This window comes from Chrysochloris asiatica, unplaced genomic scaffold, assembly GCF_000296735.1.
Source record: "Chrysochloris asiatica unplaced genomic scaffold, ChrAsi1.0 scaffold00001, whole genome shotgun sequence".
Lineage (NCBI taxonomy): Eukaryota > Metazoa > Chordata > Mammalia > Afrosoricida > Chrysochloridae > Chrysochloris > Chrysochloris asiatica.
The window spans coordinates 11133749-11156703 of record NW_006408519.1 but is presented as its reverse complement, the minus strand read 5'-3'; the positions used below and the strand labels follow the sequence as shown (position 1 = coordinate 11156703).

General features: G+C 39.1%; 1 protein-coding gene across 1 annotated transcript in view; it reads left to right on the top strand.

The window, feature by feature from the left end:
• The window catches only part of NUDCD1 (NudC domain containing 1), a 69141-nt gene that overhangs the window by 22860 nt on the left and 23326 nt on the right, over positions 1-22955 (top strand). Inside the window, exons 3-6 of the mRNA XM_006830645.1 lie at positions 10112-10297; positions 12546-12726; positions 15324-15503; positions 16527-16731. Coding sequence (XP_006830708.1) covers positions 10112-10297; positions 12546-12726; positions 15324-15503; positions 16527-16731 — 752 coding nt within the window. The remainder of the gene's footprint in view (positions 1-10111; positions 10298-12545; positions 12727-15323; positions 15504-16526; positions 16732-22955) is intronic.

The following is a 22955-nucleotide window of genomic DNA, read 5'->3' as shown; positions in this document are numbered from 1 at the left end:
ATCGAGCATTGTTTCGTTCTGCTGTGCATGGGGTCGCTATGAGTCGGTTCCGACTCGATGGCACCTGACAACAACAACAACAACAATGTAGGTATGATCCTTCCCTCATCTTATAATAAGCCTCCATTTTGAAAAGATGAACCAGACTACTTAAATCACACTGTTTTATTTGGTCTTTATTCTTTGGCTAATGTTTCCAAACTTTTTATATCATATACTTAAACAATAATTTTACCTCTTAGTGGCAATTTTGTAGTCTTTAAATGTTTTCATCGCTATTCATCAATGAAATTTTATTATTATTTTTTTAAAGTTTTATTGTGAATTATGTGATAGTTTACATGAGAGAACATTAGCTTTACATTCATCCTATCACATATCGTTTCATTGACATGGTTACAATCCCCTCCATGCATCATCAATCAACCAAAGGGCATACCCTGCAAGCCTGCCCCCCAAGTCTAGTGACTCTGTATAATGTTTCCAAGGAGAAGCTGGTGGGTTTGAACCACCAACTTATTGGTTAGCAGTGTTACCAGAGTCGCTCTGAAGGAGTTGCTGTTGCCAATGCCATGCGGGTTGTATGCTAGCTTTATTGTGCTAGCATGTGGCTCAGTGGCTGATCCCGTCTTTCCTATGTGAGGCTATTTTATAGGGAATAGGGATGCATACATGAGTTTACTTGGGATTGGTTAGCAGGGGCCAACAGCTTCATGGGGCTACCTGGGATTGGTTGGTTCAAACACGTGGCGGGGAAAGCTGTATGAGCATACAAGACAGAAGTGGAAGCAGATGAACATTAGCTCGGGGCTCTGTTCCCTCCCGGAGGTGGGTCAGGGACAGGAGATTAGCCTGGGTAATCACATGAGGCTGAGGTGGTCTGTTGTTTATTTCCTGGAATGTGAACCTTGCTCCAGAAATGAGCTATGAGCCTGGGGGCATGGGATGAGCAGACATTCTCCTATGATGATCAGAAATCCTCCCACCAGAGTTTTGAATCCTCCAATGCTGAGAACTCACCTGTCCGTAATGATTGTGGACTCCAACCATGCCAAGTTCACACAGGAATATGAAGTAGTTTTTGGATCTTTTTCACAGTGTCCTCAATGGCTCATCCTTGATAATTATCTGTAAGCAACTGTTTGTCAGGTTAAATATTCCACACAAACATACACCCTTCTTGAGCTAATAAATAGTCTAGGGCTAGTCTGTTTTGATAAACAGCATTTCTGAGTTGAGTTTGTTGCTGAGCTAAGAGAGTTAAGGTTCTCCCAGTTTCATTGGTTAGCTAGGAGGGTACCCTTAGTAACTATACAAGAGTAGTGTTGTGGTCACTGTTTGGTCCACCTTGGTGGTATGGCTATATAGATTACACAGATTTTCTTCCTTTTCCACACCCCAAAGTCTAATTAAGATGAGTCCCATGACAGATGTCTTCATGCTTCGGCCATGCGTAGATCAGCCAGCTCCTGGTTTGTGGCGGAAGCAGGGTGGGTCGTACGTCTCAATGTTACCTTGCAAGGGTTGGTAGGGTCAGTTTCAGCTTCCCACGAAGACAAGGCTTTCTTCAGTCTGCTGTGGTAAATCCAGGTGGGGACTCCTTTTACCTTGGCTGCTGTGGGAGTGGTCAGGATGATGGTCAGCTGTCCTCGTCACTTGGGTTTCAGTGGGGTCAAATTCCAGTTCCTCACCCATACCAGGTCACCTGGACTGGGGATAATTTCTTGTTCCAGTCCTCAGTAATTTTTGCAGATGTTTCTGGATGCCCTCCTGAAAGAAAAAAAATCAGATGCATTTATTACAGTCTGAGCTAAATGTTTACATCCCACTGAAAGGAATGATGTCTTGTGAAAGTCCCATTGTAAAGAGCAGGAGATACATTATTTTAAGGGGCATCTTCTGATCTTTAGTTGGATTTCTCCCGTTGCTTCTGATATCCAGGCAGTTCTGTTGACCGATGGGTAAGACTTGATTCTGGTATGGTATGTCCAAGTTTTGAGTCCGACTAACTTGACAGCTGATGACTAGAAGGACTTCCCAGGGTCCAGTTCACTTTTTTTTCTAATTGGTTTTCAGATCCGTCTCTCCATGTTTTGAGCAGAACATGATCTCCAGGCTGTAGGGAAGGAAACAAACCTGGGGAGAACAGTTTTATGAATAATAGAAAGTATGTGTTGGAGGTGTTGTGCATACTGCTGCACCTTTAAGTCTTGGCTGAGGTCAGCTGGAGGGTTGAGGGAAGTTGCCAGGGAAGGTTACTATACACAGTTTCATAAGGGCTCAATTTAAGCCTGCTTCTGGGGGCTACCTGAATTTGAAACAGGGCTAAGGCAACAGCTGGTCCCAATGAGATCAATTTCTTGACAGTTTGCCATTTGTTTCTTTAGAGTATGGTTCATTTTTCAAATCTCCATGTTGAATGCAATTTCCATTCCATCTGTAGGTATTTGCTGCTCTGTTGTCACTTTGGACGCTTTTTTTGGAAATCCAAACTTGGAGATAATCTCCTTCAAGAGGCTTTTCACTATTTCTGAAGTTCTTAGTTCTGGTGGGGGAAATCGTCTATCCAACCAGAAAAGGTGTCTATAAAAACAAAACCAGCAACATTTAATTCCCCTGCTTGGGGGCATCTACATGAAATCAACCTGTTAATTTTCAAGGGGTCGTTTACCTTGATATTGGTGCAGGACAGCCTGTCCTGGGATTGTTCTTGAGGCGGGTAAAACAGTTAGAGCTAACATCCTGAATGATTTTTTAGAAAATTTCTCACCCTAGAGCCAGGGCCTAATGATCCAAGCCACGGTCTCTTTCCTATAGTGAGTCATTTCATGGACTCATTTAGGAAGAGCAGGGACTAGTTTTCACAGGATCTGAACCGTTGTATTGTCATTTACTTTCTAGTTTTTAACTTTTCAGAACCAGAACAACTTCATCATCATTTACTTTTCATCTTTTAAGCCCTCTCTCAAATCCCCTGTCTCAGTCTACTCAAGTCCTCTGGGTACACGTTCACAGTCTTTCTTGCCAAGATTTCTAATGCCCTCGTCAGTGCAATCAGTTCAGCTTTTTGAGCTGTGATCCCCAGCAGGAGGGCTATTGCCTCCACCTGGTCTTGTAAGATTACTGTCATACATCCTGCTATCCGAGTCCCTTTTTGCATGTTACTACTTCTGTTCACAAATAACGTCTAGTCCACCAGATACAGTTAAACAGGTCAGGCTGGCTGGAAAATACTTGGTCAGTGATTTCTACACAATCAGGGTTCAGTCCTCCAGTTGCCAATTCAGGGAGGAGGATGGCAGGTTTAGTTGTCCCATAATTCACAGGGTCATATTCGGATTGTCCAGTAAAATAACCTGGTATTGCTTATCCGTCCTGTTGTGAGCCATAGGCTTCCCTTCTTTTGCAGCAGGGAGACGACCTGATGGGGACAGTGATGGGCTTGGCCAAAGTGAATTTCTCGGCCTCTTTCTTGAGAGACTGTTGGTTTCTGTGGGATGGTCAGCTTCTAGGCTTCAATCAGACCTCTATGGGGGGTGCTTATCGGCTCTTCCTGAAGTTCTGCTAACCCACACGAGGAGTTTACCTGATTATCAGTTTCCTCAGGCCAACGTAACTGAGTTTGAATCAGTAATTGCCAGGCATGTTCATGAGGAACCTCCATCTGCAGAATTTTTGGTTTCAGGAAGCTGTTTGAACATGCAACTTTGGAAGCTGGTCCTGGTCCAGTTAGAAGACCAGACATTTTCTTTTTTTACAATGAAGCAGTTTAGTGGTTTCAGGAAGAACTAGTCGTCAGGCCTCCCTGAGATCTCAGTTACCATCACTAAATGGAACAATTACAGTCTGTCCCCCATTGTTATTTGCAGCTGAGGTCCTGGGGGTAGGGCAGTAGGGATGGCAGAGGTTGATGCCAAATCATGCTGGACCCTCTGACCTCCTGGCACCGTTAGTCTTCTGTATTTTAATTTAATAATTTTTGCTTTGTTGTTGTTGTTAAGTGCCGTCGAGTCGGGTCCGACCCATAGCGACCCTGTACAGGGTTTCCGAGGGTGTAAATCTTTACGGGAGTAGAAAGCCTCATCTTTCTCCCGCGGAGCAGCTGGTAGTTTCGAACCACTGACCTTAAGGTTCGCAGCCCGATTCGTAACCGCTACGCTACCAGAGCTCCTTTAGATATATATAATCTATTTTATATGGCCCTGGGTTTGATTCCTTGGTTTGATTCCCAACCAGTGCACATTGTAAACAGTCATCAGTCACTCATCTGTCAGGAGACTTCCATATTGCTGTGATGTTGAACAGATTTCAGTGGAGATTCAGATAAGACAGACTAGGAAGAAAGGCCTGGTGATCTTCAGAAAACCAACCAGTAAGAACCCGGTGCAGCATAATAGTGCAGTCTACAACTGATCATGGGCTGACATAGGGCCAGGCAGCATTTTGTTCTCTTGTGCTGCATGGGGTCACCATGAGTCAGGGAATGAGTTGGATGACAACTAAAACAACGGAGTAGGAATAGTGATGGGCATGGAGTAGAGGATTCCACTAGAAGCCTTTACTATTAAACAATTGTTTTGAGGAAGGAGATACATTTTACTTAAAATACCTATGAAATTATGTAGAATTGCTCACACTTAGTTACTCAGTATTAAAAAAAAAAATCAAGCAATGTATTTGAAGCAAAAAGGGGGATTTCCCCTTTTCTCTCCATCTGCCCTACCACCTTTTGCATCCTCATACTATTTTTCTTTTCAGTGGTAATATTAACATATTGGTATGCATCTGTCTGTAAGTTACTCTATGCCATTTTAGCCCAACATCTGTTTAAGCATTCATAGGATCATGCTATACCTACAGTCTTCATATTTTGTGTTTTTTCTTTTCTATTTTTCTTTCTGTTACTTAAGATTGTTTTATGTTAGTTTTGGAAATCTGTCACAGTCTATTTAACAGTTACTTGGTATTCCATAGAGGGGTGGATATACCATAATTTACCATTTCCCTGTCAGTACTCTCCAAGAGCCTCAGGTACACTTCTGAAGCTGAAAAAGCTGGGACTATTCAATATTACAGTGAGGGAGAACACACACCATGGGGAATTGCAGGGTGTCTTGAGGGAACTGAAATGATTTGTTATATGGTTGGCTTGTGTTAGATGATTTAGGGAAGGGCTTAAGAAAGATTCTTTGCTCTGGATTGAATACTGTTCAGAAACAGGTTAATTCTATGATTGGCTATCCTGATAAATGTTACCTAGATGGACCTGACTGAAGCTAAAGCTGTAAATAGTAAAGAAGCTGCAATCACTCATCTTTGTGGTGTGGACAATGCTTACGTTTTCTCTGTGCTTAGATGCGATTATGGAATAATCTTGATTTTGTCTTCAGTTGTCAAGTCACAATGCTCTTGTCTGACATCAGTACTCTGTGAAATGATTTGTGTTTAACAGGAGAACATGGTTGTGAATGTCAGGCTAGCTTATAGCTGCACCAAAGACTGGATACTAATAGCTGCTTATTTCTTTCACACTCTGTATAAAACAGCTAGCTCATTTCCTATTTGTATTGGCAGTCTTTTATGTTCAGTGTTAACAATGAACTTTCCTGTTACATGGATCAAGCATTTTTATAGTAAAAATTTGCAAATGTGGAATTTTATTAGAGGGATATCTGTGCTGTTAGGTTGATAAAAATGCTTGATTTATAGTAGTCTCCTTAAAGTCACAATCAATGATCATGGAAGCAGCAGTTAAGAAATCAAACAACATACTGCATTAGGCAAATCTGCTATAAAAGATGTCTTTCAAGTGGCTAAAGAGCAGAGATGTCACTTTGAGGACATAGGTGCCACTGACCCAAGCCATGGCATTTTCATTCTTAAATGTATGTGCAAGTTGGACAGTGAATAAAAATGATTGTAGAAGAATTGATACATTTGAATTATGGTGTTGGCAAAGAATATTGAAAGTACAATGGACTGCCAGAAGAAAAACAAATGTGTCTTGCAAGAAGTACAACCAGAATTCTCCTCAAAAATGAGGATGGTGAGACTTTGTACTTTGGACATATTGTCAGGATGGACCAGTTCCTGGAGAAGACATAATGTTTGGTCAAGTAAAGGGTCAGCAAAAGATTGGAGTCCTCCTCCAATCCTGATGCCATGTTCTTTTTCATATAATCCAGCTTCTCTAATGTACAGATTAAATAATGTACAGATTAAATAAAAATGGTGAAAGAATACAACCCTGGTGCACACCTTTCCTAATTTTAAACCATTGAAGTGTCCTGATTCTCCACAGTCTTGTCCATAACTTCTCATAATCCACATAATCGAAAGCCTTTGCATAGTCAGTAAAGCACAGGTAGACATCTTTCTGGTGTTCTCTGCTTTCAGTCAAGATCCATCTGAGGTCAGCATTGACATCTCTTGCTCCAGGTCCTTGTCTGAATCGAGCTTGAATTTTTGGCAGTTCTCTGTGAATGTGCTGTTGCAGCCGTTTTTGAATTATCTTTATTACTTGTGTGTGATATTAATGATATTGTCTGATAATATCTGCATTCTGTTCGGTCCCCTCTCTTTGGAATGGACACAGAAATGGAGTGTTTCCAATCAGTTGGCCAGGTACCTGTCTTCCAAATTTCTTGGCATAGATTAGTGAGTGCCTCCAGTGCTGAATTGGTTTTTTTTGAAAGATTTAAATTTCTATTCCATCTATTCCCAGAGCCTTGTTTTGATCAGTGCCTTCAATGCACCCTGGACTTCTTCTTTCAGTATCATTGGCTCTTGATCTTATGCTGACTCTTGAAATGGTTGAACATCGACGATTTCTTTATATTACAGTGACTCTGTGTATTTTTCCATCTTCTTTTGATGCTTTCTGCATCATTCAGTATTTTGCACATTGTTGTTGTTAGGTGCCATCGAGTCAGTACGGACTCATAGCAACCCTATGCACAGCAGAACGAAATACTTCTCAATCCTGGGTCAACCTCACTATTTTGCCCATAGAATCCTTCAGTATTTCAAGTCGAGATTAGAATTTTTTCTTCAAGTGTTTAAACTTGAGAAATGCTGAACATGTTCTTCTCTTTTGGTTTTCAAGCTCCAGGTCTTCGCAGACTTCATTTTAATATTTAACTGTCTTTTCTCGTTGCTCTTTGAAATTTTTTGTTCAGCTCTTTTACCTCCTCATTTCTTCAATTTGCTTTAGCAACTCTACATTGGAGAGCAAGTTACAGTGTCTTCTCTGACATCTTTTCCTTCTTTTTTGTCTTCTTGCTGACCTGTCTGTTCTGTTGTCTGCCTCTGGCCTGGTTTTGGCTGATATTGGAGCTTTTCCATCATCTTAACACAGATGTAGTCAGTTGGGTATCTGTGTATTCCATCTGATAAGGTCTATGTGTATGGTTGTTGTTAGGTGCCATTGGGTCAGTACCGACTCATAACGACCCTATGCACAACAGAACGAAACACTGCCCAGTCCTGGGCCAGCCTCACAATTGTTGCCATGTTTGAACCCATTGATGCTGCCATATTGCCAATCCATCTCGCTGGGGTCTTCCTCTTTTTCTCTGACCCTCCACCTTACCAAACATGATATCCTTCTCTAGCTACTGGTTTCTCCTGACAATATGTCCGAAGTATGATAGACGAAGTTTGGCCGTCTTGGCCCCGCAGGAGCACTCTGGCTCCACTTCTTCCAACAAAGATCTATTTGTTCTTTTGGCATCCCATGTTACTTTCAATATTCCCCTCCAACACCGTAACTCAAAAGCATCAATTCTTCCTTATTCACTGTCCAGCGTTCGCATGCATATGAGCTTATTGGAAACACCATGGCTTGGGTCAGTCACACCTTAGTCCCCAAGCTGACATTTTTGCACTTCAGCCCTTTAAACAACATAAAAGAAAACCAAAATACAAATGTTGTATTATAGTGTTTGAGAAGTTTATTTCCTGAGTGTCAGTTTTTTCATGTATTTTCTGTCAAAAATTTAAAATGATTAAGACATAAGAAAACTAATGAAATTGTACGAAAAATCACACACTTCACGGAGGCTGCTTGCCTATTTTTCCATCATAACACTGTGTCTTCACTTCCCCATCCACCCCAATACTCTTCCCTTCCTTTGATTTATTTAAAAGATTAATATTCATCACTATTTAATATATGGGTTGACTCATAAAATTACCACTTTTTTATAGACCAGAGGATTCAACTATCAGCAATTTCATTTAAATCAGCTAGTTCTCACTATTTTAGTAATTTGTTTATTGCTTTTTTCCTCTCGTTAGAGTGTATGCTCCTTGAGGGCAGAAAATTTCTTTCCTTCACTCTTGTATGATTAACATGAATAGGTGCAAATTCACATTGACTCAAACAGGAGACTGGAATTTGCCAGGAGACAGGAAGTGGCCAAACTGTCAGTTGAGTATCAAAGCAGCAAAAAATAAAGAGAGCTAGTTTCTGAAAGCTGCAATTTGTATCCAGGCTTAATTTAAAAAGCAGTTTTCTGTTTTTCTATTTCAATGTTGCTTCTCCATCTCCCCTTAAAGTCCAGTTGGGTATCCCCCATGTTTTCTGGTTCTTAACATGTTCAACTCCCTGATTTTCAATATTTGAAGAAAGGATTTGTTCTTTCTGCCCAAACCACCTCACTTCCTTTAGAGAAATCTGAGTCCAGAAACTTTCCGTTTCTGAAGAAACAGCATATGGCCATCTTTATCAGAACATGCAACTTAGGATACTGAGAGAGAAGCAGAATTTCTTTCCATTGAACATGTTTCTTCTTAAAGCAATGAAAATATAAATTTATAAGGATTATAAAGGATAAAGTAGTAGCATAAATGGAGGTTGCCTGGACTGAGAAATATGTAAAGTACTTAATTTTCACCTGGAATTTTTATGAAACATAGATGGCAGGTAACTTTTTCTTTATATTGTTTTCTTTATACTGTTATGTTGTTGTTGTTGTAAAGTGCCGTCAAGTTGGTTCAGACTCACAGCAGCCTTGTATAGTTTCCGAGGAGTAACTGGCGAGTGTGAACTGTAGACCATATAGTTCAAACTAACCTTGTAGTCCAGTGCTTGGTCTACAGTGCCACACCAAGACTCCTTGTACTGTTATAGTCATGATGATTTGATCCAGTTTTTTTCTATTTTTTATGTAGAATATTTTTCTCAGTTTCAGTTGTTTATTCTTTGGTTCTATTGGTTAAGGAGCAAGAAGGTGTAATTGAATATGTGGGAGCACTGTGGCTCTGTAGGATCAGCACTAGACTACAAACCACAAGGTAGATAGTTCGAGCCCACTAATAACTCTTTGGGAAAAAGATGAGGCTTTCTTGCTCACACAAAAATTTACAGCCTCAAAAACCCTATGCAACATAACTGTGGGTTAACTGTGAATGATACTAGTAACAACAAGACTTAAAACACAACTTAGTAGTAGGCTCTGTACAACAGAAGAATGAAAGCTAATTCACTATGTATTGTAAGTATAATAAATAGTTAACTATTTCTGTCATACAGATTATTCTAAATTTTAAGTGACTTGAAACAAACATTTTCTCATACTGTTTCTGTGGATCAGAAATCTGGGTGTAGCTTAGCCGCGTTGTCTTGCTTGGTGTAGTCCATGAGATTGTAAAGTATCAGCGAGGACTGCAGTCATGTGCAGGCTCGTCTAGGGCTGCAGGGAATGCTTTAACTGATTCTCTTACAGTGTGCTACTTAATGGCAGGAGACCGCCAGTAGTTTTCCCCATGTGGGTCTCTACTGGTTCCTTCAGGTCCCCATACAGGGTAGTTGGCCTCCGTCAGAGCATGCATTCCAAGAGAGAGAGCAGTGAGCAATGCATAATGTCTTTTAGTGACCTGTCTCAGAGTCACACATCATTGTTTCTGCCAGATTTTGTTAGCAGAGGATCACTAGTACTGCCCGCACTGAAAGAAAGGGGGATTAACCTCCATGCTGTTGAAAAGAGGATTGTCAAAGAATTTTTGGACATAACTATATTTTCAACCCAGTTCACTGCACATCTTTATTTTGTGTGTCGGGTCAGGGGTAGGGAAGGGTTATGGTTCATAATGTGTGACTTCTTTCCAGGACACTGCCTTAGGAAAACCACGAGAAGTGTTTCGACTTCCTGCCGATTTGACAGTGTGTGACAATCGCCTTTGTGCATCTATTCACTTCACCTCTCTCACCTGGGTGACCTTATCGGATGGAACTGGAAGATTGTATCTGATTGCAACAGGTGAACGTGGAAATAATGCTTCAGGAAAATGGGAGGTGAGGGTGTTCTGTTTTTTTTTTGTGTGTGTGTGTGTGTTTTAAGTCTTCTTATGCAAAGTCCAGAAATTATATATAAACTATTGGTGTTGTTACGTGCTGTTGAGTTGATTACGACCCATAGTGACCCTGTATAGGCTTTCCAAGGAGTGCCTGGTGAGCTTGAACTGCTGACCTTGTGGTTCAAACCAACTCTGCAGTCTTGTTCAAACCAACTATGCAGTCCAGTGCTTTAACCTACAGCACCACACCAGGATTCCACATATATTAATTAGAACTTGTTGTTGTTGTGCTGTGGAGTCGGGTCCGGTTCATAGTGACCCTGCACAGGGCTTCTGAGGCTGTAAATATTTATGGGAGCAGAAAGCCTCATCTTTTTCCCATGGAACAGCTGGTAGTTTCGAACTGCTGACCCTGAGGTTAGCAGCCCAATTCGTAACCACTATGCTACCAGAGCTTCTTACTTATTTTTAAATTATACTTTTCAAGAATAGATTTAAGTATGATCTCTTGGTTTTGATAATATATGGTATTTTAAATCTCTTTTTCTTTAACTTCATTATATAATATATAGCTTTAACAAGACTCAAAACAGAATCATTCCTGTATTGAATGGTTTTCATTGAGTTATCAGGAATTGCATTTATTGATTTAGCACGTATTTACTGAGTGCCTTATATGTTTAAAACGCTATTCTGAGCATTGTCAGTAATGTCTTCTAGGAGAAGAGTTGACCAAAGTATTACACTGGTTATGTTTTTTCCCTTCTACTCTCATGCTTGATTTGCTGGTGTGCTAACATTGGTTGAATAGTGAGTTTACTGGAATATTCCCTACTTAGAAAAATATATTGTAACATAAATATAGTTATGTACCAATCTCTGAGCCCTGGCATGGCACACTGTAGGATAATTACTGAACTGTTAATTTCAAGGTTGGCAATTCAGACCCACCAACTGCTCTCAGAAATCCTATACAGGGTCACTATGAGTCAAAACCGACTTGATGGAAACAGCAGCATATAATCTCTAGACTGGTACCGTTTAAATCTCAGCAGGTAGTTTTTAGTTCTGGGTACCTAACGGGTCATCAACATAATGTAAACTGGTCTCCAGTAATGATTTTAATTTATTTTTTAGTAAGGCAATGTGGCATATAGCACAGCTGCCTGTAAGGTTGGAAGAGGTTTTCAGGTTGAAAAGAAGAGAAATGAATAAGAATTTTATCTGCTATCAAGCTGTTGGTTTTAAGGGGAGAGGAGTCCTGGTGTGGCTCTGTGGGTTAATGCACTGGACTGCAAAGTTGGTTTGAACCATAAGGTTGGCGGTTCAAACTCACCAGCTGTTCTTCAGAAACCCTACACAGGGTTGCTGTGGGTCAGAAGTGACTTGACGGCACTTAACAACAACAACAACAACAACAGGAAAGACAAACTGACTCAGCTCACCTTCAGCTTAAAAGTAACCACACAGCCTATCAGAATGAGATTCATGTGTGTTTTAAATCTTTCAGCTTCTGCTACGTCACATACTGTTGCTTTGGATTGTTGAGTCCATTCATGAGAAAGTTAGATTATGTGTTCTTGCAGTAAAAAAGAATTTAATACGATTTTATATTATCTCTGTATATGCTACTTAGATTTGTTTTTTTAAAAGCAACTTCAGGATTGAATTTTAACTAATATTTGACGAATTATATCTTATAAAGGTAAATGGGCCCTTTGGTTTTTGAGGAATAAAGTTTTTACAGTGATTTCCTCTGAAATCTTTGGACTCTTACCTCTCTAAACAAATAGAAAAACAAAACAAAACTAACAGAGAATACTCATGAGCAGGCACACACAAGGACCCCACCTAGGTTTTCAGAGAGAAATAAAAAGCGGAGCTAAATCGGATGAGTCAAGCGGAGAGATGGGAGAATGAGATCTGCCTACTGTCTTCACTTAAGTCCTCATTCTCATTTAGATACTTCTTAGCTGTCCTTTTAGATGTTTTTCTTTTTTTTAAGGTCAAGTAAACTGATCATTTTTCTCTTAAACATAATATTTTACAAAAGCTTTCTTCGAGGGACCTTATTCAATTTTGCTATCTTTATTTAAATGTTTATTTATTTAGGAAAAAAAAATTTGTATTCCTTGTGTATTTAAATTGCCTGTTGGATTGTTAGAATTGTGTGGATTCCCTCTGTGCTAATTTATGTAATATGCACATTTGTGTGTGCGTGTGTCTTAATTTTTGTTTTTTTGTAGATTATGTTTAATGAAGAGCTTGGAAATCCTTTTATCATAATTCACAGTATCTCATTGCTAAAAGATGAAGAACACTCAATAGCTACTCTGCTTCTTCGAATAGAAAAGGAGGAACTGAATATGAAAGGCAGTGGCTTCTATGTTTCTTTGGAATGGGTCACTATCAGTAAGAGAAACAAAGGTAAATATAACAGTATCATAAATCACTCTGATAGGGTGTGAAATGCAAGCTATTTTTACTTTTTTAGGCATTATGGTTCTTGGTCCTGCTAATTGGTTAATTTAGTTATATCTGTAGTTAAATAGCAAGTATTGGTAACAGAAAAAAATAGTAGTGTTTCCATAGTCAGTTAAGCATTTTGTATAAAAGGAGATGTTATTATTGCATAATTTTAAAAGAATTTTAAGATATTTATATTAATATATGAAGTCCTGGTGTGGTGCAGTAGGATAAGCATTGGACCACAAGGTTGGCGGTTCAAACTCACCAGCCACTCCTCAGAAACACTATACAGGGTTGCTGTGAGTCAGAACTGACTCAGAGGCACATAACAAAAGCATATTTATTAATACATGCAAATACTTTACAAAAAGAATTACATATATGCATTTATATATCTAAAAGGAGCTCTGGTATCATAGTGGATTATGAGCTGGGATGCTAACTCTAAGGTCAGTTGCTCAAATCTATCAGTCACTCCGTGGGAACATGATGAGTCTTTTTGCGCCTGTAAAGATTTACAACCTCGAAAACCCGATTCAACGTTGCTATGAATTGGAACTGATTTGATGGCACATAACTACTACCATCATATATATCTAGGAATCCTGGTATGGTGCTGTAGGATAAGCTTGGACTACTAACCACAAGATCAGTGGTTCAAACCCACCATCCACACTTCAGAAACCCTATGCAGGGTTGCTGTGAATCAGAACTGACTTGACAGTGCTAAAGGACTACTACCCATCTAAATTACAATGATAAATTGTAGTACAGTTTCAACATCAATTGAATATGGTGGTGGTGGTGGTTATGTGCCGTGGAGTCCGTTCCGACTCATAGCGACCCTGTACAGGGTTTCCGAGGCTGTAAATCTTTATGGGAGCAGAACGCCTCGTCTTTCTCCCGTGGAACAGCTGGTAGTTTCGAACTGCTGATATTGCGGTTTGCAGCCTGATTTGTAACCACTACGCTATAGTGGAAATGAGTACCTTTATTTAATTAAATCACAAAAGTGATTTTTTATATTAATTGAATTGAACTTTGTTGTTTATTTCTATTTAGGAAAATTGTTACTTTTTCTTACTGGAGGTGCTTTAGAAAAGTCCGTGCTGTGGGTCTGTTTGAAGCTGGGTGTTTAGCTTTTAACAGGCATTTTTCTCCTCTGTTAACTGGGTTTCCTTAGCAGTGTGGGCTTGATTGTTTGCCAGTGCTTAGTACTGACTCACTCTGTGTATTTTTTCTGTAGACAGAAACTAAGGGAGTGTGTCTCCATGATGGCTCTACTCTGTTTCTCGGCGATTTTTAAATTAACTTAATTATTTAATGTAAGTCTTAAATTGTTATTTATGTCTATGGAACAGTATTTTCCTAATTATAGCTGCAAGTTTATAATCTAATATAGGCTTTTAGTGATGTGTCCTAGAAGCCTCTCCCTTTTATTTTAAAACAGTTTCTTCCCTTCTTCTCTTTCTCTTTATATGGCAGAATAGTTTTATGTAAGCTGAGCAATCTCTCGGATTTGTTCTCTGAATCACTTACTATGAGTTGTTTGTTCCTTTTTCTAAGTGTTGTAATTTTATCTCTGGAGGAATAGAGTAGCAACGGAAACTTTGTTGTTAAGTGCCGTTGAGTCGGTTCCAACACATAGCCACCCTGTATAGGGTTTCTGAAGAGTGTCTGGTGGGTTTGAACTGCTGACCTTGTATTTTGAAGTCCAGTGCTGATCTTATAGCAACACACCAGGAATCCTACTTAGACCTTTAGGGGTTAGCAAACTTTTTATGTAAGGAACCAGATAGTAAAGACTTAAGACTTTGTGTACTGTACATAGTGGGTTTCAAAACATTTGTGAAAAACATTGTCTATTTTTCCATGAACTTTTTAAAGCCCCTTTGTATGATCTCTGTCACAAATACTCAGCTGTGGCTGAGGCACAAAAGCAGCCATCGGCAATAATGAATGAGTGCTACTGTGTTTAATGCTTCATGTATGAAATAGGAATTTCCTATCATTTTACATGCAATTTACAAACACAGACCTGTTTGTTCTTTTGACAGTCCAATATTCTTCTTTCAATATTCTTCTCCACCACTATAACTCAAATTCATCAATTATTCTACTGTCTTCCTTATTCATTGTTCAGCTTTCACATGCATATGAGGCTATGAAAAATGCTGTGATTTGGGTCAGGTGTACTTTAGTTCTCAAACTGATGTATGCTCTTCAACACTTTACAGAGGTCTTGCGCATCAAATTTGCCTAATGCAGTGTTGTTGTTGTTAAGTGCTGTCGAGTCATTTCCGACCCATAGCGACCCTTTATAGGATTTCCGAGGAGCAGCTGGTGAGCTTGAATCGCCGACCTTGCTGTTCAAAGAGACTTAGCCGTCTGGCGCATTAACCCACAGCGCTACACCAGGTCATCTGATTTCTTGACTGCTGTTTCCATGAGGGCTGACTGTAGATCCAGAAAAATTAAGTCTTTAATTAAAATTAATACACCAGTATTTTCAGAATATTTTCATAATAGTTTTTTATTGTTTTTCTTTCTTTCAGATCATAAAAAATATGAAATAACTAAGCGTGACATTCTTCATGGAAATACAGTGCCACATTATGCTGCTTTTGAGCCTGATGGGAATGGCCTAATGATTGTTTCTTACAAGTGCTTCCAGTTTGTTCACACTGGTCAGGATCGTGAAGAAAGTGAGGTTGAAATGTCAGAGAAAGTCAAAGGTGACTGACTTCCTTTTAAACTTCATAGAGCCTGTGTATATTTATGTGCATACATGTTTCTGTCTTGTTTTATCTTCTTGGTTAGGTTATGGGTTCTCCGTAACATGATTATTTGTATATTTATTTTTAAGTTTTCTTTGCATTTTCCAGAAGAGTGTTTTGTAAACTATACCAGGTAAATGTTATGAACTAAATTTAATAACTGTGTAGTTACAGAAAAGATTTTTAAATTAGTTTCTAACCACTGTTATATTATTTCCTAATAAGAGGGTAGTCACGTCAGTGTATATGAGTGCTAGTATCCAAATACTCATTTTGCTTTTACACCTTATTTCCTTATTGCCATAGTTATAGTATGCTCATGTTTCTGTAGTGGCTAGCTTTCAGAGACAGGCAGAGGAGATAAATACTGAGGTGCGGGGAGCGTCTTTTATTGGGGATTAGACGGAATATGCTGACAGCCTTGAATTTCCTGTGGTACTGTTTATATGCAACAAAGTAATAGCTATATATTACCAGGAAAATATAAAACTTTGTATGTGTTTGTATCTATCCTACTAAATATATCATCTCCTGCATCACAGAGTGACGTTGTCCTAATGTTGGCATGTCAGAGCAGTGGTGAAACATTTGTTGTGAGACAGTGGCTTTTGATTTATTTTGTATTCTTTTGAATTAGACATCCACTGTGTGGAGTTGTAGTGGGGAGAGAAAGAGGAGAGGGATGAAGATAGGAAGAGAGGAGGGGAATGAGAATAAAGATTGATGACAGAATGTTTGGGGTGTTTGTCTTCTGGAGCATTAGGTAAAACTGGAAGAGGAAAATGTTGATTATACTTGTTAAAACTCTTTAAGTGAATGTTCCTTGGAAAGATCTGTCTGTATTTTTAAATAACATTGTTTTTTGAGCTCATTACTAGGAAGTATGCGTAGATTCTTTTAGATAGGTGTTCTTCTGTATGTGAGATGTTTGTGTTCTAGTCTCATTTCTTACTTTATCAATCACTTTTCTTTTCCCAGTAGAACCTCTGTATTACTGGCAACAGACTGAAGAGGATTTGACAGTAATGATCCGGCTTCCAGAAGACACTACGAAGGAGGACATTCAAGTACAGTTTTTGCCTGATAACATCAGCATTGTGCTAAATGGTCAGCTATTTTTGGAAGGAAAGCTCTATTCATCTATTGATCGTGACAGTAGTACATGGATAATTAAAGAAAATAATAGGTATTTTTATAGTTTTATTTATATTTAAATTTTTATTTTAGATTTTTTTCTTTTCCTTTCACCACTTACCCACAGTGGTTGCATTAAAGGTGAAAACAGTTGTTGGTTCTTTTATATTATTATTTCCTTAAAATAGTACTTGAAGGTGAACTCACTGGGTCAAAGAACCTAATTGTAGTAACGGGTAAAGTTACTGGTGTAATTATTGCTTGAAGTCTGTGTTGTTGTTGTTGTTAGGTGCCATCGAATCAGTACCGACTCATAGCGACCCTATGAACAACAGAACGAAACACCGCCTGATCCTGGGCCAACCTCACAATTGTTACCATGCTGGAGCCCATCGATGCTGCCACTTTGCCAATCCATCTCACTGGGGGTCTTCTTCTTTCTCTGTGACCTTCCACCTTACCAAACTTGAAGTTTATAGTAATGCTTTATATTATCTGCTCTGGATATAATAATAACAATAATGGTAATGATAATATGGTCCAATTTGACAAATAAATCTTAATTTAAGTATTTTAATTGACGTACTTCTTTTTCTCTTTAGTTTTCTGACTGTTGTTGTTAAGTGCCATCAAGTTGGTTCCAATTCAGTGACCGTGTAAAGGGATTCCAAAGAGTAGCTGGTGGCTTTGAATTGCCAACCATGTGGTTCACAGTCCAGTGCTGGTCCTGTAGTGCCACACCAGATGTCAGTTTGCTGGCTAGATAGTATCTAGTTTGCTGACTAGATGATATATTCTCATTATTTGTCATTTAAAAATACCTAAGAAAATGCTCACTGAGAAGTCTCCCTCCTCCATCCTCTCACCTTCTACAACCACTACTACTAATTTCTATCTAGAAGTATTTTATGCCTATCAGGCAGAATGAATAGTCTTTTTTCCCTTGTGATTCAAACCCGTAGCTGCTCTACAGAAGAAATAGGCTGTCTGCTGCTATGCAGATTGGAAACCCTGTGTAGGGCTGCTATGAATTGGAATCAGCTCGATGCCTGTAGGTTTTAGTTTGGATACACAAATAAAGCAGCCCTGATTGTCTAGTGCTTTAAGTATTGGGCTGCTAACCAAAAGGTTGAGGGTTCAAACCCACCAGCCCTTCCATGGGAAGAAGACGAGGCAATGTGCTTCTGTAAAGATTTACTGCCTGGAAAACCCTATAGGGGTAGTTTTGCTCTGGCCTGTAGGGTTGTTATGACTCAGAATCCACTCGTCAGTGGTGAGTTTTATACAGACTAATACAATTTGCTTTTGTTTACTTCCAGCACTAAATTATAAAGGATACATGCGGATTTTCAGTTTGTTCAGGCTTCATAGTATTTTACTCTGTCAACTATACTATCACTGAGGAGGAAAAAAAATCAGTATGCACTCAGCATTTCTTAAGCAGAAAGTCAAGCATCAGGTGCTGTCTTGAAGGATTCTCTGAGAAAAATATTCAATGATGCCTGAGGTATTAAAAGAATATGGAAGGGATAGCAAAAGAGTCATTGCACCCAAAAGATTGGTCCATGTTCAGTCATTTCAAGAGGTAGCATATGATCAAGATCCAAGGTATTGAAGGAAGAAGTCCAAGCTATACTGAAGGCATTGGTGAACACCATGTCACCAGAAATTGATGGATTTCTGTTTGAAATGTTTTGACAAACTGATGCAGTGCTGGAGACCCTCACTCGTCTTTACCAAGAAATTTGTAACAGTTCCCTGGTCAGTGGATTGGAAAAGATCCTTATTTGTGCCCATTCCAAAGAAAGATGATCCAACTGAATGCAGAAATCATTGAAAACTATCATTAATATAACATGCAAGTAAAATTTTGCTGAAGATAACATAAGAATGGTTGGTTGTAGCAGGACATTGATAGGGAGCTGCCAGGAATTCAATCTGGATTTAGAAGAAAACATGGAACAAAGGACATCACTGCTGATGTAAGATGGATCTTGGCTGAAAGCAGAGAATACCAGGAAGATGTTTACTTCTGCTTTATTGACTATGAAAAGACATTAGACTGTGTGGGATGAGGAACTATGGCTAGCATTGCAAAGAATGGTTATTCCAGAACACGTTAATTGTGCTCATGAGGAACCTGTGCATAGATAGACTAAAAGACAGTCATTATAACAGACCAACAGAATACCAAATGGTTTAAAATCAGGAAAGTTGCATGACAGGGTTATACCTTTTTACCATGCTTACTGAGCAAGTTCCAAGAAGCTGGATTATGTGAAGAACTAGGCATCAGGATTAGAGGAAGACTCTTTAACAACCAAGATATACAGATGATAACAGCCTTGCTTACTGAAAGCAAAGATTTAAAATACATATTGATGAAGATTAAAGACTATACAGCCTCAGTATGGATTACAACTCAACGTAAAACAAAAGTCCTCACACTTGAGCCAATGAATGATATCATGATAAATGAAGGAGCACTGTGGCTCTGTAGGACAAGTATTGGACTGCGACCCCAAAGTTGGCGATTTGAGCCCACCAGCTTCTCCATGGGAGGAAGATGAGGCTTTCTGCTCCCATAAAGATTTACAGCCATGCAAACTTTATACAGGATTACTCTGAGTCGAAATCACCTTGACGGCACTTAATAACAACAGAGTTATAGAATTAGTAAAACTAATCTATGGCTATAGTAATCAGAATTTTCTTATTGTTAAATGCTGTCAAGTCAATTTGGACTAATAGCTACCCTGTGTAGAGTTTTCAGGGGCATGCTGGTGGGTTTAAAGTGCCAACCTTGTGATTATCAGTTCAATGCTTATCCTACAGTACCACACCAGGACTCCACAAATGAATTGCAGGGACTGTGGTGCTGTGGGTTAATGCACTGGACTGCAAGGTCGGTTGGAACCATAAGGTCAGTGGTTCAAGCTCACCATCCACTCCTTGGAGACCTTATACAGGGTCGCTGTGGGTCGGAACCAACTTCAACGGCACTTAACAACAACAATCTCCTGACCCAAGCCATGGCATTTTTAGTGGCCTCATATGCATGTAAAATTTGTACAATGAATAAAGACCGTAGAGTTGATGCCTTTGAGTTGTATTGGAGGACTATTGAAGGGATTAGAATATTGATGGACTGCCAGAAAAACAAACAGGTCTGTGTTGGAAGAAGTACAGCCAGTGCCCCTTAGAAGCCAAGATAGTGAGACTTTGTCTCTACTACTCTGGATGTGCTATCAAGAGGGCCTCATGGTTGGTAAAGTGCAGGGTCAATAAAAAAGAGGAAGCCCCTCAATGAGATGGATTGGCACAGTGGCAGCAGAAGTGTAACAACAATTGTGAGGATGGTGCAGGATAGGGTAGTGTCTGGTTCTGTTGTACAGAGGGTCGCTATGAGTTGGAACCGATGCAATGGCAGCTAACAACATCTCCCTATATTAAAGCTTCTAGGGTGTAGGGAAATTGGGGAAGAACACAAGGGAACTTTCTGGGATGATGAAAATGTTTATTTGTGAAGCTCAGTGATTTCTGGACTTAAAATTTATGAATTTGATCATTTATAAGTTACACCTCAATAAACGGAGTGTATTAAAAATGTAAACAGATTTTCTGTGTACATTATCTATAAAAAATGTAATGTTCCGCTTTGAGTGTGAGTCTATGATAAGTGTAAATCATAAGAAATATATACATAGTTCAGAAAAATTTCTGTGCTTTAAAAACTGGTATCCTGAACTATGAATGCAGATGTGATGACTTACATTTAAAAATGTATCATTAAAACTTATTGACAGGTTCTTTAAAATATGTGTCTTCACATATTAAGCCATATTTTCTAGTGACTGAGAGATTTGAGGGCAGCATTTTTAATGTGGAAATTATCTGGAAGACGTTGTTAAATGTAAGTCATGAAGCAGTTACCCAGCAGATGTTTAGGGAAATCGCTGCTGCACCTTATGCAATTAGATTCAGCATTTAATACCAGTATTGTGTTTCCACTCAGTCTGAGTACTTAATTAGTATTTTATGTTACAAAGAATAATTACAATAATGTGTAGGTGGTATCATTAATTTAAAAACACATTATTACCAATATTTGATTATTCATAGCCCTGTTTTTCAAATAATGTTCTCTATCATTTTGCAATGATTTGTCACCAAGTCTGAAGTTTATTATGTTTCTATATTTTGGTTATGAGTCGGGCTGTCAACCTCAATGTTAGTAGTTTGAAACTACCAGCGGTTCCGCCAGAGAGAGATGAGGCTTTTTGCTCCCGTAAAGATTTACAGCCTCGGAAACTCTGTACAGGGTCACTATGAGTCGGAAGTGACTCCATGGTACTTAACAAAAACAACAACAACATATATTTTATGTTTATAAATGCATAGCGCTGTATGTCCCTTTTCGCTTAGATAGTAGAGCAACATTTTTAAAATGTGAAAATGCAGTCGTGCTACAAGGGCTGTCTAATTGAAATATAATGGATTTTTTTCAACCCTTTTTAGGTAGCCATTGTGAGTATTTGTACATTCTGGTCACTGGGTAAAAGCTGTTGATATAAACTTTTACAGAGGCAGATTAGTATAATTAAGAACAATATGGACTTAGAGCCACACTGCTTTATTAGTTTGTGACCTTGGCAAACTACTTAACTTTTAGTACCTTTTTTTCTTACCTGTAAAGGAGCCCTGGTGTAGCACCAGGGGATAAGCGATCGATCTCAAGGTCGGTTTGAACTGCAAGGTCGATGGTTCAAACTCACCAGGCACTCCTCGGAAATCTTGTACAGGGTGACTGTGAGTCTGAACCGACTCCACAGCACTTAACAACACCAATGAAGGTAATAGTTGTTGTGTGCCATCAAGTCAGTTCCAACCATGGTGACCTTATATAGAGTTTCCAAAGAACGACTGGTGAGTTTGAACTGCCAACCTTGCGGTTAGCAGCCTAATGCTTATCCTAAAGCACCATACCAGGACTCCAAGGTAATAGTAGTACCTACCTTATTTTGGTGTAGTTAACATTAATTGTTAAGTACAGTGGAGTTGGTTCCTACTCATAGTGACCCTGTACAGGGTTTCCGAGGCTATAAGTCTTTACAGGAGCAGAATGCCTCATCTGTCTCCCGCGGAACCGCTGGTATTTTTGAACTGCCGACCTTCAGGTTAGCAGCCTGATTTGTAACTACTATGCTACCAGGACTCCTTAGTTAACATTAATATAAACATATAATATGCTTATACTAGCATCTGACATATATTATTAGGAAATACATTGTTATTGTCATTATTGTAAAGATTAGTTCTCTCTTTAAAAAATGTAACTGAATATGAACATTATTAATTGGAGTGGCAATTTTCAGTGCTAATGATAGGACCTCATATTACATAAGATTTTGCATAATCTCTTAAAATAAGCAGTAGTTTCATAAACATTTTAAATGGTGGAATTAACTCATAATGTGTTGAAAATAACAGCCTTGAAAAAGAATAGCTGATAAGTTTACAAGTTCTAGTTGATAATTATGGTGATTGTTTCTATTGTATTCCTGCAATTGTTTGCTTGCGCTTGTGTCTCAGGGTATGTGTTAGTGTGATGCACATGTACCAAAAGCAACAAAGGGACACGGCTGCTTCCCTCTGTAGAGAAGCTACCACCACTTCCCTGTTCGCTGTATTACAGCCAGGGCTACTTCTGAAGCAGCTTGCTTGGGTTTTGCTCCCTATTCAAGACCTGTGTCCGCTGTCTGCCCTGACTTAGCTCTCTCCCTTTTCTGCTGCATCAGTTCATTTTTTTTAGGTTTTTATTGTGGAATTGTGGATTAAGTGAAAGTTTACAGGACATATCATCAGTTTTACATTCAACAAATCATATACCTTGTTTCATTATAATGATTATAATCCCCTCCATGTACCATGGTATTTCTCTCTATTCACTTTAGCTCTTTTGTGTTTTTAAACACTCAAGCATATATAATAATTTATACCAACAGAGGGTACATTCTGCAAGTCTGCCTTCTGTCCACCAGCTTTTAGTTCATCTCTTCCCATGAATCTAGAGTCCTCAGCCACTCCCCTCTCCATGACCCCATCTCTGCCTCCATCTCTGGTGTCGCTTCTTCTGTGGATAAGGTATCACATTCCACTTGTGTTCTCCCTTGATGGTCTTAGAGTCCTTTGTTTCCGGACTCTAAGGTTAATTACTCCCTCATTTTTGTTACAAAACTTATACCTTTACAATTGTGACTGTCTCAATTAGTCATG